Below are 16622 nucleotides of genomic sequence, written 5' to 3'. Positions count from 1 at the left end.
AGTTTTGGAGAACAAAAAACATCATCATAAGTTAACTTTTTTCCCCCTACCATCTTATTTCTGCACCCATTCACCATGCTCAACCCTTTGTGACCCCCAACCAAGCAAAACCATTTTGTTTGTATTCTGTTTTGAAGAGATTCTGAATGTTAGAAACACTTTGCTCATTGATAAGGTGCAGTGGAGAGTATAATGAGGCAGCTATTATGCAAATTTTAGAAACAAGCAATAGAAATGTCAAATCCTCTAGGATTTTTTTTTTTTTCCCCATAAATGATAAAACCAGTGGAGCGGAAGATGCTTGCATGACTTCCTTTACAAGTAATTACTGTTAAAATTATGCTTTCTGAGAAGGCTAGAAAATGGTAACGGTGTCTTTACATTTTAAATGTAGGAATATGCAAGGGATACAGAAAGATTAAATTGTTCCAAGCATATCTCTGACAGCACAGTTAGATGAACTGTTATTTTACCTGCAAAAGCAAATTACCAAAACACAGTGTGTCAGAGAGAGGGACTGTAGGTTAAAATGATCCTTGTCATGTAAATGTTCAGAAAGCTTTCCACTTTTCCCCTTACACTGTTTACAGTGAAAGTGAAGAAAAAAACCCCCAAAACACTGAGTTTAAGGTATTGACTAAACAAAACACAATGAATGAGGGCTGTAACTTTCTAGTAGTTAGTGAAATTGTCAGTTGCTCATCAACCATGCTATTGATTATAGAAGAATAACGGCTTCTAAGTCTCTTGGATTTAAATGGGAAATATTTTGAGTGGATTCATGTATCTGAATACATAGCTGGGTTTTTTTAATCCTGAGTCAATTACAGAAAGAACCTCTAGGGATGCTTTGAAAAATTTTCATTTAACTTTTCATTTTAGAATTCCCTTTACACACTTAAGAGAAGAAGCTATATTTTCTATGGTAAACTGCAGGAAAACTAGTATTTTTAAAATTATTATTTCTCTTCTCAAAGTTGTCTTAAATTCCAGATACGCACTTCCAACGCTGGGATATTCCCTCCTCCTATTTCTCTCTATTCTGCTTTCTCCAAAAGAAAGTTGTACGTATCTTGAGTTGGTGCAGAGTTGCTTTCATTTTAATCCCTGTAGCCCAGTTTATACCACAAAGAGCTAATACTTCTTTCCTCTTAATATTTCCTCTGATGTGTGTCATTTTCAGATAGCTGAAATGGCCCTGTAGCTATAATCTCATAATCCTATATTTTACTGGAGGAGGTTCTTTAATAGCTGCTGAGTCACGTTCTAAATTACATCAGGAAACAATTTCTGATTTTATCTTTTGTTTTGAAAAAAACTTAATCCTGGATGGTAGGCAGCAGTGAAATATTTGAGCTAAAAGGCTGGAAGACTGTCGACTAAGCATAAGTCTCAGAGGTAAGGAGGACATAGCTTAAGTGTTCATACCAAAAGGACTTGCCTTTCCAAATTAAGAGATTGAGAAAACTTCTGGTTTGCATTTGAATATTTATAATAATCTAATTTTAACTTGTTCCAGGAAATGAATTTTTGCAAAAGTGAGCAGTGAATCTGCTATTTAATGTCAGGAAATTCCTAGTTGTTATAACATCATCTATTTTTGTTACAGTTGCTGCTGAAATTTAGTCCACTTAAACAAAAAAAAAAAAAAAAAAAAAAAGTGGCAGGTCTGAGCCGACTTAAGTCTGTATCATTCAAAGGTTATACTTAATGCATAACTCACAAATTGTACAATCTTAGTGATTGGCTAGGGTGACATTTTACTGATTTGAAGTATCTGTTGGCATAATATGCATATGCAGTGTTTTATTGCATTTCAGTAATAATATTTGAGCATATGCTAATAAGAGTTACAGCAAAATGATACCTGCTGGCTTCAGGAAGTTAAAGTCATGCTTTGTTTTTTCACTGTATAAAGTCAGGTTATTTTCTCATTAAAGTGTAGAATACAACTACATTCTTCTTTAAAGAGAGAGTGGAAACAATGAGGTCTGAGAATTGTAAGCACTGTAACACAATATGTAATGCACTTGGTAGAGAAAACGAGTACTTGAAATAACATTTCACACTCTAATATGGTTGTCTTACTGTGTAGGCTCATTCAATCAACAGAAGTTACTTTCAGAATGCTATTGCTGCGGTTGAAAGCTGTCAACGTTGTTAAATGCATGCATTTTCTTCACGTTGAAATATTTACTGGTCCAAATGATACAGATGAGTAAAAGGAAACAGTTTGTGCTGCTATAAATACAGTGACAGCATTATGCTTCGGAATAGTATGGTACCCCAGAAACCAAGCACCTGAAGAATTTGATATTACGTAGTGTGTTGTATTTTTACAGGTGCCTCTGATTAATGAACTTGAATCCGCAATGCACCAGCTGTACAAACAGCGAGCTTCCCGCCTTGTCCAAAGACGACAAGATGATATTAAAGATGAATCTTCGGAGTTTTCAAGCCATTCAAGTCAGTCCATCTTGAAGGTTTTTATTATTCATTAAACAACCTTGTTTACTTAGTATGGCTTAATTTAAATGTAAATGTTTAAAGTATGACTGTCTTAAAGTTTATCCTTACTCTTGAGATAGATAGAAGCAAGTTTAGATAAAAGTTCTCTAATCTGTTTTGTTTTAAACTCAAAGCCACTCTAACTCTGACTTCATCTCTCCTTTCTATTGCTCTTAACTATATTTTCTCTTTCCTAGCACTGAAAATGTATGCGTGGTGGCAGTGGTAGTAGTGGTAGCATGTGACTCCTGATTTTCCTCTTATGTCAGGACTTTTTTTTTTTTTTTTTTTAACCTCCTTGAATCTATAAATTCCCTGTAACGCTTACAGTTAACTCTGTACAAAGCCATGAAGCACTGGGCTAGAGTTGACTTCTGTCTAATGCTCTATTTTGTAGGCAGCATAAATACTTCATTTCAGACACTTAACTGGTAAAGCTAAAGAACTGGAAGAGATTGGTGCTGTTGTTAAAAATCAGGCTAATACAAAGTGACCCTATATGAAATGCAGCTTAAAATTAGCCAGTTAAAATACCTGCTTACTGTGTGGATAGGGGATTCTTACTAAGGAGTTTTCTTGTGGTGGTTACTCTTCAATATGTAAAACTCTATAAAAGTATAGATGTTAACTTGGGTGGAAATACATGTTCCTTGGAAGAGATTTTATTCAGCATGTTAAACGACAGGTAAAATATCATATTAATAGTAATCGTCTTTCTGCTTTGGAGAGCTTCCCATTTTTAAAAATGGCTTTCTTGTCCGTCCTATTGCTGTCCTAAAATCCTATAATAAAAGCCATTTCCTATTCTGTCACAGTGTGTCCAGAGATGAAATTTTGTTAATACCATTAGATGGAACTTACTGAGGGTGATAAAGTGTTAGGGCATCGGAGTTGGTCACCCTTTTATGGAGTGGTTAGCATACATATTCCCTTTACGACTTTTATTTGGAGCCCTACTTAGCAACAACCGAAAACATCAGTGTGTTGTCAACATTATTCCCATACTAAATCCAAAATATAACACTATACCAGCTACTAGGAAGAAAATTAACTATCCTAGCCAAAACCAGGACAGATGGGAATAGCTGTCATTGTCAGGGCTGGGTTTTAAAGAGAGATCTTGTTTAGTATCTGGAAGTCTTGAGAATGAATTTCACTGTGTCTAGAAATAGTCCGGTTCTGTCTCTCAAATTATCACAGAAACTAGGAATTGATGCCAGCCTTTGATTTGATGTGTGTTGCGGTCATAGGTGATCTGTTTTTCTTCATACAGTGTCAGAACACAAAAGGCCTAGAAGTGAATTTAAGTTTCTCTGCCAACTTTTGCTTTACTTCTGTGTAAAGACAAGTAGCTCAGCTTCAATAACATTTTAAAAAATTGGACAAATGATGGCTTCATCTGTATGTTAAGGCTCTTCTGGTGTAGATTTTGGATACTGACATAGATCATCGTTAATATTCTTAATGATGGATTTGTAAATAGATTTAATTAGAACAAGTAAACTTTTGAAATTTGGGTAGGCTTTTGTTTAAATTTTGATGTTTATATTTTAGTGGGTGGACTTGAGCACCGGCTAACATTCAGTCCAATTTTAAAAATTTACCTGAAAAGGATGAACTGGAAGCACTCTTGGGTCTGCCTGCTGGTTGCTGATCAGCTTCACTGTTTAGCTGTGTTGTTTTCTATAACCAGAAGCATCTATAATGAATCACAGCTTAAAAAGAGGAGGGACTGTGGTTGATCTTCATGTAGGTTTTGATGTGTTTTAAACTTTAGGCAATCTGAAGTATATGAACTTAGAAAACACTATGACTAGAACTCTGAAATATCATATATTCCTGCTCCAGTCACTTTTCTCTGTCTCTCTTTTTGTTCATTTTCTTTTCAAAAGATACCCAGGGAACATGTTTATTTAAGGAGCACTTTTTGTCTTGGAACATTCAATTTAAGCAATTTCTGTTAAAACTGTTGACTTCTATATAGTTGGGCACTGTTGTGAGAGGGACAAGAGTGAAGTACAGTGAAAACTATTTGACATTTAAGTGGAGATTTTTCCAAACTCCACTACTTCCTCTTTTAACCTCTACACTTGTGAATTCAGGCTTCTGGGTGCATCTTTTTGAAAACTTCAACTTTCTACTTCAAATTACACTTAGTTTAAAGTAGGTAAAAGGCTCTTATGAAACTGCCTACAACACATTTATATAATCATAGATAAGCATTTTAATTTTCGTCAATGTAATTTTACAGATAAAGCCCTGATGGCACCAAATCTTGAATCTTTTGGACGAGACAGAGTGATCTATCAAGAACAAGTAAAGCGTCGGACTGCAGAAAGAGAGGCTAGAAGGTACTGAGATTTCTTGTCCATTAGGAGTCTTTGCCTGCTTGTATGTTAGTGTCCTGTGTTACACACTAACATAAGTAGCAATGTTTGCTCCTTTCCTGCAAAGGGAAGAAAACACTTAAGCTGGTATGCTGGGCAGGGGTAGCCTTATATATCCCAACTTATCATACAAGTGTACAAAACAAGGGACCGTTACATGATACTGATATAAAATCTCTAAAAGAGAGCATAGTAGAGTCATTCTGTATCTGTATAGTCTCTGCTGGTTTCTCTTCCTTCCGTTGTTTGAGGCACCAACATAGTGGAACGTTTGAGGTGGTGACATAGTGAAAGTTTTTTCCAACCTGGATTTCCTTGCATTAAAAGTTATGACAAGCTTAGGCAGGTCTGTTCATTGGAGGGGGGGGCAGGGGATGACGCACGCACACGCAAAAGAAAGTAATAGCTGGTTTATACTGCTGATCCTTTTCAGAGCTCGTCGTAGACAAGCAAGAGAGCAAACTGGGAAGATGGCAGATCACCTTGAAGGCCTTTCCAGTGATGATGAGGAAACTTCAACGGATATTACAAACTTCAACATGGAGCGAGGTCAGAAAAGCTACTGAAGCTTTATGTAATAAAATACAGAAAATTTGGCAGAAAAAAAGAAAATTATCCAAATGCAGCCCTGTCTATATGTTTCACCGTATTTTGGAGAAAGTTTAGGAACTGTTCCTTGCTGGATCATCAGTGTGACCGAAACTGTCTCTTTCACCAACCTGTTGTGCAGCTTGCAGCTAACTAAATACCCAATCCTCAGTGAGATTCTTTTTATTTAATTCAAACATTCTTTTGCTGGCTAGCAATAAGCTTTTGTACCTTCAGTGGATACTAAGTCTTCCTCCTTATTTGTAACGTGGTTTATCATTCTTCAAATATCTGTTTGTTTTACATGTGAAATTCTGGAAACCTCAGTGCTTTAGAAATTTTTTTTTTTTTTTTTTTTTTTGCTTGATAGGAAGTATTTTCTGGAGTTTTGCGTAAGCATCTAGAAATGCAATGACAGAGGTTTTGTAGACTCTTGTTACAGCCTGGTAAACCTTGCAGATGACAGAAAGCAATGTTGAGTGCAAACATTGCAGAAAGATCTTGTGGTACTGACCTGATTTGAAATTCATCTGCAGTTTTATGATGGTTTGGTCAAAGTAACCATTACTATGCATAACCCTAATTATGCAATAAATGAGGTTGTAAGTTAAGCTAATGCCTCTAACTGGGAGAACTGCAAGAAACCTGACATTTGGGGAAGTATGGTTAGTTTGATGGAATGATCATCTTTTATAGTAGCAGTTAAAAGGCAAACAATTCCAGTGATTACTGTGAAACCAGTAGCGAAGAAAGTAGAACATCACTGTAGTAATCCTGTTACCTTTTCATTTTGAAACTGAGTACAATTATTCTCTCTGATGAAGGAGAATTTAATCGTATTAGAAGAAATGTGGAGAAGGGGAGCAGCAAGGATCTCATGTATAGAATTGCTTATGTTGTATGTGAGGAGGGATTAAACAGTTTTGGACTCTTCAGCTAGGAGAACAATGTTGACTTTTCACAGTATCAGAGCTAGTGGGCATGAAATGAAGTGATACGATAGGTTTAAAGTAAACAAGTCACTTCCCACAGAGAGTGTAATAAAAATGCCAAAGTCATTGCTGTAGGTGGTTGTGGAGACCCAAAGTATGAACAGATTAAAAAGGCAATTAGATGAACTGTCTAGCAGTTGGATCCTTCAGAAGTGCAGTTTCCACACCTTTAGTCACTGGCTGATTTACCAAAATTGTGGATGCAGAGAGCGCTCTGATAAACAAAGCAACTGTTCAGGCTTTTTAGGTACTATAATTAACTTTGCTAAGTTAAATGATCTAGATTAAAAATTCAGTGTGGCTCAATTGCTCTTTGTAATTTGGCACTTTTATGTGTACAAAAGCCTTCTGTAGGAGTTTCATCAGTTTCTGAGTAAGCTTAGCATTTCTAAAGCTTTTTTTTTTTTATCATTCATAGCTCTCATGTTAGTTCAGAATCAGCAGTGAGCTATATGGAACAGAGGAATGCACTTTGGACCTGATGACTTTATTTGTAGCATCTCTTCTTGATCCTATTGTGAAAAGTGTGTTTACGTGACATAATTTCATGTCCCTCAGCCCTGTCTCTACCTGCTGTGTGTACTAGTTATGTTAGTTGTGTACAGGTTACTACTGTGACTGAATATTTAAAACTGTGGCTGCAGCAAAAATGAGTGATTAAAATGAAACTAACCCTGGGAATTAGAAAAGATGAAGGGAAAATAATATGTAGAGAAAAAGTTTTGGACTGCGTAGAGATTTACTGATACTGTAAATATAAAAAAAAAAAAAATGTAAGGAAGGTGCTAAGGTACTGTAATGGTTACCCAGTGCTAACAGCCATGTTATGTTCAGCAGTTCAGCATGGTGTCTGCTAGGACCTGCTCTGTCTGACGTGCTGATTCAGTTGGCTTATCTGAGATGCCCTCCTGTACTTGCACTTAGATGAGCAAAGTTGTAGAATAATTTGGGTTGGAAGGGACCTGGAGATCAGCTGTTCCAAACTCCCATGTAGAGGAAGGCCAGCTTTGAAGTTAGATCCACACTGAATACAGCCCAATATATCACCAGTCCAGTGTCTGGTAACTGAAAATCATTGTATTAAATGTTTAAAGCAAGACCTGTGATAAAACAGTATATCAGAGAGTACTCAATTTTTTTATTGCTTTGTATATTTGAGGCAGAAGTAACAGAACTTTTAAAGGTGATGTCTTTTTGGTTTTGTTTATAGGAGTTAGCTTATGCCAGTGAGCATCAAAGTCCATCTTGAAAGAGGTACTACAGGGAATAGGTGATTAACTTATTACTTTCTTTCTCCCCCACCAGATCGTATATTGAAAGAATCCAGCAAAGTTTTCGAAGATGTTTTGGAAAGCTTTTACTCAATTGATTGTATTAAGTCACAGTTTGAAGCTTGGCGCTCAAAGTACTTTGCTTCTTATAAGGATGCTTATATTGGCCTCTGTTTACCAAAGCTGTTTAACCCTTTAATCAGACTTCAGCTGCTTATCTGGACTCCTTTGGAGGTAAGGTCCTCTGCAAGCAACTTTTATGTAAGCTTCTATATAGCAGCTCTTTCACACCTCTGCAGAGCAAAGTAAATTGCACCTTTGATGTGTCCTTCTCCTAAATGCACGTTCTAAGCATGAAGTTTAAAATGGGCACCTCTCTTGGGGTGAAGCTTTTCTGGGGAGTTTCTGGACTGTTGTCCTCTGTGTTCCCAGAATGCCAGAGTTCAATTCAGCACATGCCAGTACCTTCTCAGTGAGTGGTGTAGACCAAAAAGCCAAACAGCTTCTTAAATAATACATTTAAGTTTTAAAATACTTAAGAGAAAATTGTGATTCTAGAGATGTTTTTTCTTCAGAAGTGGAACTAAGAAGCCTGTTTTTATGTTGACTTACAACCTATGTCTCTACACTATATATCTTTCTTTCTCTCGCTTATACCTTCATACCCTGTAGAACTCTGGCTGGCAATTTCTAAGTCTTCCTCGTAGTACTTATTGCCCAGTTATTAGGTAGGGAACATGGAAAAAGCAGGACAGCACTGTTGCAGCCCAGTATCCCTGGCACATTTTCATTGTCCAGCCTGCATGTGTGTGCTGACATGAATAGCCATCAGGACAAACAGTTCAGGTAGCTTTTGACTCCCACTCTGTTCTTCCTACCAGTGAAAGCTCTTATAAGGTATTTCTGCAGCAGTCAGGTGCTTATTTTCACCCTACTGGTAGGAACTTACTTTTTTCTGCCATATTGGCTTTTACTGGGGAATGGGAGTGGGTCAAGGCATGGAGTGAGTGCGATTGCATAAGCTTGGTTTGGTTTTGGGTTTGTGGGGTTTTTTAGGAGACTAGGCTAATAAGGCAGATTTGTCTTCTTCCCTTTCAAAACTTAGCTCATCTACAGCACTGTCTGCAGATGTGTCAGCCTACCTCACAAATTACTGAATCTCTACTTTTTTGAGAGGTGGTTTTTTTCTTAACTACTAAGAGAATATTTGTAGAAGGGGATCTTCTGTTGCCTCTGCTCTGATTGCAGAGGAAGGGAGGCACAAGTCTTCTTCAGAAAGCATTCACAGTATTTAATTTGAATAAACAAGGGAAAAATCTATGAAAGGTGTCCTCATTAAATTTAAAACTGTTTTTTACATTCTCCCTTCCCCCATTCTATTTCTATGTGAGTTCTCAGGCTGGCAAAACAAAGCTCAAGTTAGTTGGAGACATGGTACAGAATTCTCAAATCTAACTGGTTTCACTACTTTGTGTTACTGGTCCTGTTAAGCATTTTGTTAAGCTAGAAAAATTATAAGGCATCCATTTTTAATCCAGAAAGCATAATTTTATAATGCAGCACAAATGAACTATACTTCCCACTTTTACCCTAATCTGTGGGCTTTTATTTGGCTCAGGTGTAATTAGAACTTAAAATCTGTAGGGCAACAGCTGCCAAAAAAAAGCAGTCTTACTTCTACCATTTTCACTTTCGTTAGAGCTAGTGATTGCGTGGTTGTAGAGTGAATTGGTTCATTTGGCTGATTTGTGGGAAATTGACCTTGCTCCCCATCCTGTCTCAGCTTTTGGTTGGGTTGGGTTGTCCATATGTACTACAATGACCTGTGATGGCATGTTTAGTAGTGTTCAGGCAAAGAGGTAGAACATTTTCTTCACTTCCAGGAATCAGGCTTGCCTACGTTTCTGAAGGAAGTAGTATCACTGCTTCAGAAGTAGGGGAGCCAAAGCAGGTGAAGTAATTTGCCCATCCTTGTGCCAGATTAAGAGACTGTTTGGTCTTGAGGCATTATATCTTTTTTTTTTTTATTATTATTATTTCCAGTGCAGATGAGTACCAGACACATAGACAGAGGACTAGATTTTTGAGTTGTTACTGTGCTCAATTGCTGCGTACTCTGCCTGCTTAGCACCCTTGGTGGACTGTTTTAAAGTAGTTTTGTTCTGTTTTGTGAAGGTATCATACTTGCACATATAATGTTTTATTTCTTTTTTTTTTTGTATTGACTTTAAATCTCTGTTTAAGAATCTAACCTCAATTCTGTTTTTATTAGGGCAAGTGTCGAGATTTTGAGACTATGTTGTGGTTTGAATCATTGCTGTTTTATGGCTGTGAAGAACAGGAGCAAGTGAAAGATGATGCTGATATTTCACTGTTGCCTACCATTGTAGAAAGAGTTGTTCTTCCTAAATTAACAGGTACAGTCTTAGAAAGACTTAGAATGAAAATGGGGGTAGAGAGGGAGGTGTGAAAGTTGATGCTTGTTTGTGCATTCAGCTTTTACTGTTTTGTAAATTATTGCCTGACTATCTGTCCTGATTTCAGCTGGGATAGAGTTAACTGTCTTCCTAGTAGCTGGTATGGTGCTATGTTTTGAGTTCAGTATGAGAAGAATGTTGATAACACTGATGTTTTCAGTTGTTGCTAAGTAGTGTTTAGTCTAAACTCAAGGATTTTTCAGCTTCTCATGCCCAGCCAGCAAGAAAGCTGGAGGGGCACAAGAAGTTGGCACAGGACACAGCCAGGGCACCTGACCCAAACTGGCCAAGGCGGTATTCCATACCATATGACGTCATGCCCAGTATAGGAACTGGGGGGAGTGGGGGCGGGGGATCACCGCTCGGGGACTAGCTGGGTGTCGATTGGCGGGTGGTGAGCAATTGCACTGCGCATCATTTGTACATTCCAATCCTTTTATTATTACTGTTGTCATTTTATTAGTGTTATCATTATCGTTATTAGTTTCTTCTTTTCTGTTCTATTAAACCGTTCTTATCTCAACCCACGAGTTTTACTTCTTTTCCCGATTTTCTCCCCCATCCCACTGGGTGTGAGGGGACTGAGTGAGCGGCTGCGTGGTGCTTAGTTGCTGACTGGGGTTAAACCATGACACTGTCTTAGTACCTGTATTTGAGTATTTGCAAAGTGGAGTAATTCTTTAATCTCTTACAGTGATTTCTGAAAATATATGGGATCCTTTTTCTACAACACAAACATCTAGAATGGTAGCAATTGTACAGAAACTAGTAGATGGATATCCTTCAGTGGTGAATGCAGAAAACAAAAATACACAAGTAAGTTGTTTTTTCTTAAGTATCTTTCATAAGTTAAGGAATTTGAGTATTTTTTTAATATGCTATATTGGAGAACACAGCATGCTTAGTGAGGAGCAAGAAAGAGAATTTTGCAATTATTTGATGCTCTGCAGCCTTGTTATGGAGAGTCAAGTATGGTGATAAATTAGGAGGAGGAGCTCAGTGAAGTCTCCCCAAAATAGATGCTAGAGATAAAAAGAGATACCAGAGATAAAAAGAGATACCAAATGTACTAAGACTTGATGGTCTGCAGTTTTGCTTCAAGGGTTAGCTACAAATAGTCAGGCTTTTCTTTTTTAGATCTTTGTAACCCTTTCAAATGTATTGCCTGGAAGTTTGATTGTTTTACTTATCTTCTATGAATACAAGAACTGATGTCATGAGTTCAGGTGCCATAGCTAATGGAATGTATGCATTGCCTTTAGAATAACGGGAGATAGGCCAAAATGCATGTGTATGCGGAAGTTAGCAGAAGATTAAAAATGGCAAAAGCCCTGACTTCACAGAAGCTAATTGTGTAGCCAAGCTTAACCACAAAGTAATTCTGTTGCCTTCAGGTTTTTTTGAAAGTGTCAGATTTCAGCTCTGTTAATTATAGGCTTCTCTAGGACTTTGTTTATATGTGTGCTTATTTATATGTGTGTATACCTTTTACTGTTAGGGTCACAAATGGTCTTTGTTGCTTTGAAAATCAATTTCTGAGTGGTTAACTACTAAGCCGTGCTTTGGACACTTAAAAATAAATTTATCTGTTTCAGATGCTTTTAAAGGCATTGTTGCTAAGAATGAGGAGAACACTAGATGATGATGTATTCATGCCCTTATATCCAAAAAAGTAAGTTTTCTTTCAACTGTGGTGTTAGACCGTTGTTGGCAAGTTGGTGTCTTCTGTCTGTAGTTAACAGGGTTTTTTTCTCAGTATGGTTCACTGGCTGGATAGAGATCTTTCGTTATCATGCTGTGAGGATTTAGCAAAGACAAGCAGGATGGAAGGGAATATTTATAGAACTGAACTGTGTGTGGGAAGGAGGAAGCCGGCAAATTCCAGACAGAGGTGGTCTTGGTTGCTCATTAAAGAAATTTCTTACTTTCCAGCATCTTAGAAAACAAGAACTCTGGTCCGTATTTGTTTTTCCAACGTCAGTTTTGGTCCTCTGTTAAGGTAAGTCAGTAAATACATCCTGTAAATCTTTGGTTTAGACAGTGTAGCAATAAAATCCTCTTCAAATTTGTGGAAAATTGTAGATGGAAATTGCTTTAACTTTATTTGAAAGAACTCTAAATTATGATTCTTAGTCTCTGGTAATGCACTGTGCCCTCTTCAAAAGACTGCCAAGTGAAAGCACCATCATTTTAACTTGTATGTTGTGGGTTTACTTACCATACTCAACCCAGTCTTTTTAATGTAATTGTGCTTGTCAGAATAAAACATGCTGCTTTTATTTCACTTATGTGGGAATGAGAGAGCTTGGTTTGTATTTTTTTATATATATATATATATATAGTATAGTGAGAATCTTCATGAAAATAACATGGTCCCTTTTGGAAAGCTCACTGCTATTTGTGAAGTATGAGAGCATTTGTAATCTTAGTTTAATTGAAACTATAAAGAGTGTGAAAGAAAAAGTCTCTGTGTGTGGAATGTGCAATATAGTTTGCAAAGGCCTGTAAGAATCTATGACTGTTGTAGTTTATTTCCAATAAAAGGCTGTGAAGAAAATTAACTCCCAACAAAACAGGAAAGTGTGAGATCCATGTTGTTTGAACTGCTGATCTCCATGATCAGGCAAACAGAACTCTTATCCGGAATTTTCTATTTAAATTGCAGCAGTGGCAGAGACTGTATTCTGAATAGGTTTGCAATCACTTCATTTACTTAAAATATTTGGCACTGAATCCTTTCACTTTGAAATAAAAGTCAACTTCCTAAATGCTGTCTAGAGCAAAAAATGCACAAAGCTCATTTATTAAAATGCTGTTGTTAAAAGTGAAACAGATCGCTTATTTAGGGCTTGTGTCTCTTTTGAGGGCCCTGTCAGAGCCTGGGCATTTTAGAAGTATGCATGCTGTTACCACAGTTTTATTTTAGGGAAGCATTAAAAATACAATCTCTTGCGCTAGCGAGTCAGTTATAGGATCACAGACAAGCAGAAGTAGAAGCTGGGAAGCATGCGCTCGTTTACAGTTTCCTGATGATCTGCCCCAACACTAAACTGCTGGCTGTATTCATTTGTACAAGACTGGCAGCAATTTCTCTGCAGGCCATGTGCCAGTGGGGAATAACAGCTGCAGAGTTGGCTTAGCCGGCACTCCTCCGTGACACTTTGTGTCTCTTGTGTCACTGTGCCTTGGAAATAAGGGTATGCTGACAGCATAGCTGGGGATTTCATTGATAAGGGGGCTGTGAATTTGCGCCCGTATGGCATGTGGTAGGCCTCACTTGGCGTGACATTGACATCAAATTTTGAGAGCAAGATGGCTTAAAACTTTAATTCTTTTTTTCCTGATTTCTTGTGCAAAACATGAGCAAAGTTGAGGAGGTAGTGGTGGTGGTTGTATGAGAATTCGTAACACTCCAGGCTGGTACTTTATGGATTCTGAATAGTTTCGAAGCTAACAGAAGGCATATTTCCACCGCTTACCTTGGCCATGCTGTTGCATTTGAAGAGGCTTTAGAGTGTTTGATCAGCCTCCTGGTTTCAGTACATTTTTAAATACCTATTTTCCCTGTGTTGTATTTTCAGTTATTAGGAAACTTTCTCCAGTGGTATGGAATCCTTTCAAACAAAACTCTTCAGGAACTGTCAATAGATGGTCTGCTAAATAGATACATTCTTATGGCTTTTCAAAACTCTGAGTATGGAGAGGACAGCATTAAGAAAGCTCAAAGTGTAAGTAAAATCAAACAATGTTTAAAATCACTTGTAAATCACAAACTTCAGCCGAAGGAAAAACATAGTTAAAAACTGACATTACCTATGAAATCTTGGCTTTGATATCTCAAAGTTGTGATGTCAGTGAAAAACAGACTCTTTTTTTTTTTTTTTTTTTAATACACAAACTAAAGAGACAACATTCCCTGGCTCATACCCCTAACTAAAGAAAGAACCTTCTCTGGCTCATACCTGTAGACAGCTTAAGTATAGTGTAAGTTTCAGTGGTTTACTGCTTGAATTTTGGATTTTTTAAATTTTTTTCTTTTTGGTAGGTTCCTCACTGTTTCATTCAGTTGGGCCTTGTCACTGCAATTGTACCTGGCACACTTCACAAGTCATGTTAGATAGCTTTTAAAATCTTGTTATGTTGTGTTTAACTTTCTTTTTCCTGTTATGTCTAGGTAATTGCTTGCTTTCCTAAACAGTGGTTTGCTAATCTAAAAGGAGACAAGACTATTTCTCAGCTAGAAAACTTCTGCAGATACCTTGTTCATCTGGCTGATACAATTTATAGAAACAGCATTGGTTGCTCTGATGTAGAGAAAAGAAATGCGAGGTAACTTATCTTGAGTTAACACAGTTGCAATTCTTGTGCTTTGTGTTATTTTGCTGAAGCATGCAAACATGGGTAAATATCTCCATACTGCTGCACGTCTTTTGAAACTTCTTTGAATTCAAACTTTAAAAATGTTAACAGTATGGTAAATGGAGATTTTTAAGGTGTCTGAAAACAGCACCTGTTGGAAATCTTTAAACATTCATAATATATTTTGCACTACTGCTTCGTGTCACTGATTCTGGAAATTTTGTAGCTACTGGGTTTGGACTGTTCCACCTTGTGAGCCTGTTGCCTATTCCTGAATAATGGCTTCTAAACTATAAACTGTGCTTTTGTATACAGTAGAAAAGTTCTGACTTTATTTACAGAACCAACTAGATGAACCTGTTTTCCCTTAGATCAAGGAGTCATTTTACTTGTATCTGATAACCAACATAATTAAAAGTTCAGATAGATGCGTAAATGTTACTGCTGGCCAAGTAACCTGAAATGCTGTGGGTGTATCATTTTAAACAATGATAAACTTAAAAACCAAATTGTTGCACTGATACACAGAATATAACAAGACTGGAAGATTGTTTATTCTTGTGCTGTTGTATGAGAGGGAGAGGTTTCAAGATCAATAGTTCTGTTGTTCCAGCAAACCTGAAACTTGGAAAGATGAACCCCCTTGCTACCTGCATTAGTCATTCTTGATAGTTGAACTTGCTTGAGCCATTGTTGAGTTACTTTTCAATTATTGAGGCTCTCCGGGGGATTAGATCCTTGTCCCTTTTTGATCTTATGCATAGCACTGAAACATAGAGACAGAAATTTCCCTTAAACCATAGCAGAAAAATCTTGGTTAAGAGGTTGAGTTTTTTCTTGGTATCAATTTTTTTTCCAGTTATCATGTTGGTTATTAGATACTGTTCTGTCTTTAGAATCACTTTTGGCTGTGGCATATGAATCATCTCATTTTCAGAGGACACTGAGCTTTGTGCCGCACTGGGTTGTGCTCTAACAACTTTTTATCTGCTCTCAGGTTATGCCTCAGAGCTTTGTGTCCAAAGTATAATAGTAGAGTCACGTACCAATTTAAATTTCCCCATGATTCAAATTCAAAATAGACTTGTTACTCCTTCCTTTCTAAACCCAAAATGCCTAGCCTAGCATGATACTAGAATTGAAATGGAGTTGAGAGAGGGTCCAGTAGAGATTAAACTTTCTCTCTTTTGGTAGCCTGTTTCTAAATTTGAAAGAACTTTCTTTATCAGCTGAAATGATAACTTGGTAAAACTTTGTACTGGAAGAGAAACATCCAATTAATCATTTTTTAATAGAGAGTTCTAATGTAATTTCTATCTTCTGTCCTTTTTTTTCCCAGCATTTAACAAATCTGTTGCCATTGCCCCCATGAAGCAGATAAAATAAGTCTGCAGCAGAAATGCTACTTTTTTTAACTGAAGAATGTCATGTCTTTTCATATAAAACCTAGTACAGTTGTTTGAAACAAAAATGCATTAATTTCTGCTGAGAGGGAAGTGTATCTTTACCTATTTCTGTTGGTGCTAGTTTTCCAAATGTTGGATGCTTTTTCACAGATCAGCTATTTACTTTTTAAGATTAATTTTGAACTTCTAGTATTTTTTGTGAGACTGGTCTACATTCCATGTCCAGCCTCCTACCAAGATACCGAAATTGTTCTTGACAGCCAAAGAAGTACAGTCCTCCTAGCAGTTTGTTCACTCTAAGCTTCCTAGATTGACCTGAATTGTAATGCAGTTCATTGGTGGCAAGCTTCATACCTTTTTTAAGGCATGCATTAAAGCATACTTGCTTTTTTTTTTTTTTTGGCTTAAACATTAGTTACCAAGAGAGCTGTGACTGATTGCACAGTACTGTAAGTAATCCAAGACTTTTTCTTGAGATTATGCTGCATCTAGTATTAAACCATATTGTATGATTAATTCCTACTCCCAAAATAATTTTTTCAATTTCAGTACAAAGCTGACAACCAACTTATTTTATCAGACTAAGCAAGTGGAGAAGATGATGTGAAGTTACCTAAAACTGATTTGCTATATG

General features: G+C 37.0%; 1 protein-coding gene across 1 annotated transcript in view; it reads left to right on the top strand.

Moving 5' to 3' along the window:
- PAXBP1 (PAX3 and PAX7 binding protein 1) overlaps positions 1–16622 on the top strand; it is a 29417-nt gene that overhangs the window by 11172 nt on the left and 1623 nt on the right. Inside the window, 10 exon segments of the mRNA XM_030020017.2 lie at positions 2343–2466; positions 4760–4859; positions 5329–5444; positions 7781–7980; positions 10019–10163; positions 10918–11039; positions 11819–11895; positions 12156–12222; positions 13805–13951; positions 14398–14552. Coding sequence (XP_029875877.1) covers positions 2343–2466; positions 4760–4859; positions 5329–5444; positions 7781–7980; positions 10019–10163; positions 10918–11039; positions 11819–11895; positions 12156–12222; positions 13805–13951; positions 14398–14552 — 1253 coding nt within the window.

Source organism: Aquila chrysaetos, chromosome 7 (assembly GCF_900496995.4).
Source record: "Aquila chrysaetos chrysaetos chromosome 7, bAquChr1.4, whole genome shotgun sequence".
Taxonomy (NCBI): Eukaryota; Metazoa; Chordata; class Aves; order Accipitriformes; family Accipitridae; genus Aquila; species Aquila chrysaetos.
The sequence above is the reverse complement of the archived record's forward strand: the minus strand, read 5'-3'. Positions and strand labels throughout refer to the sequence as shown.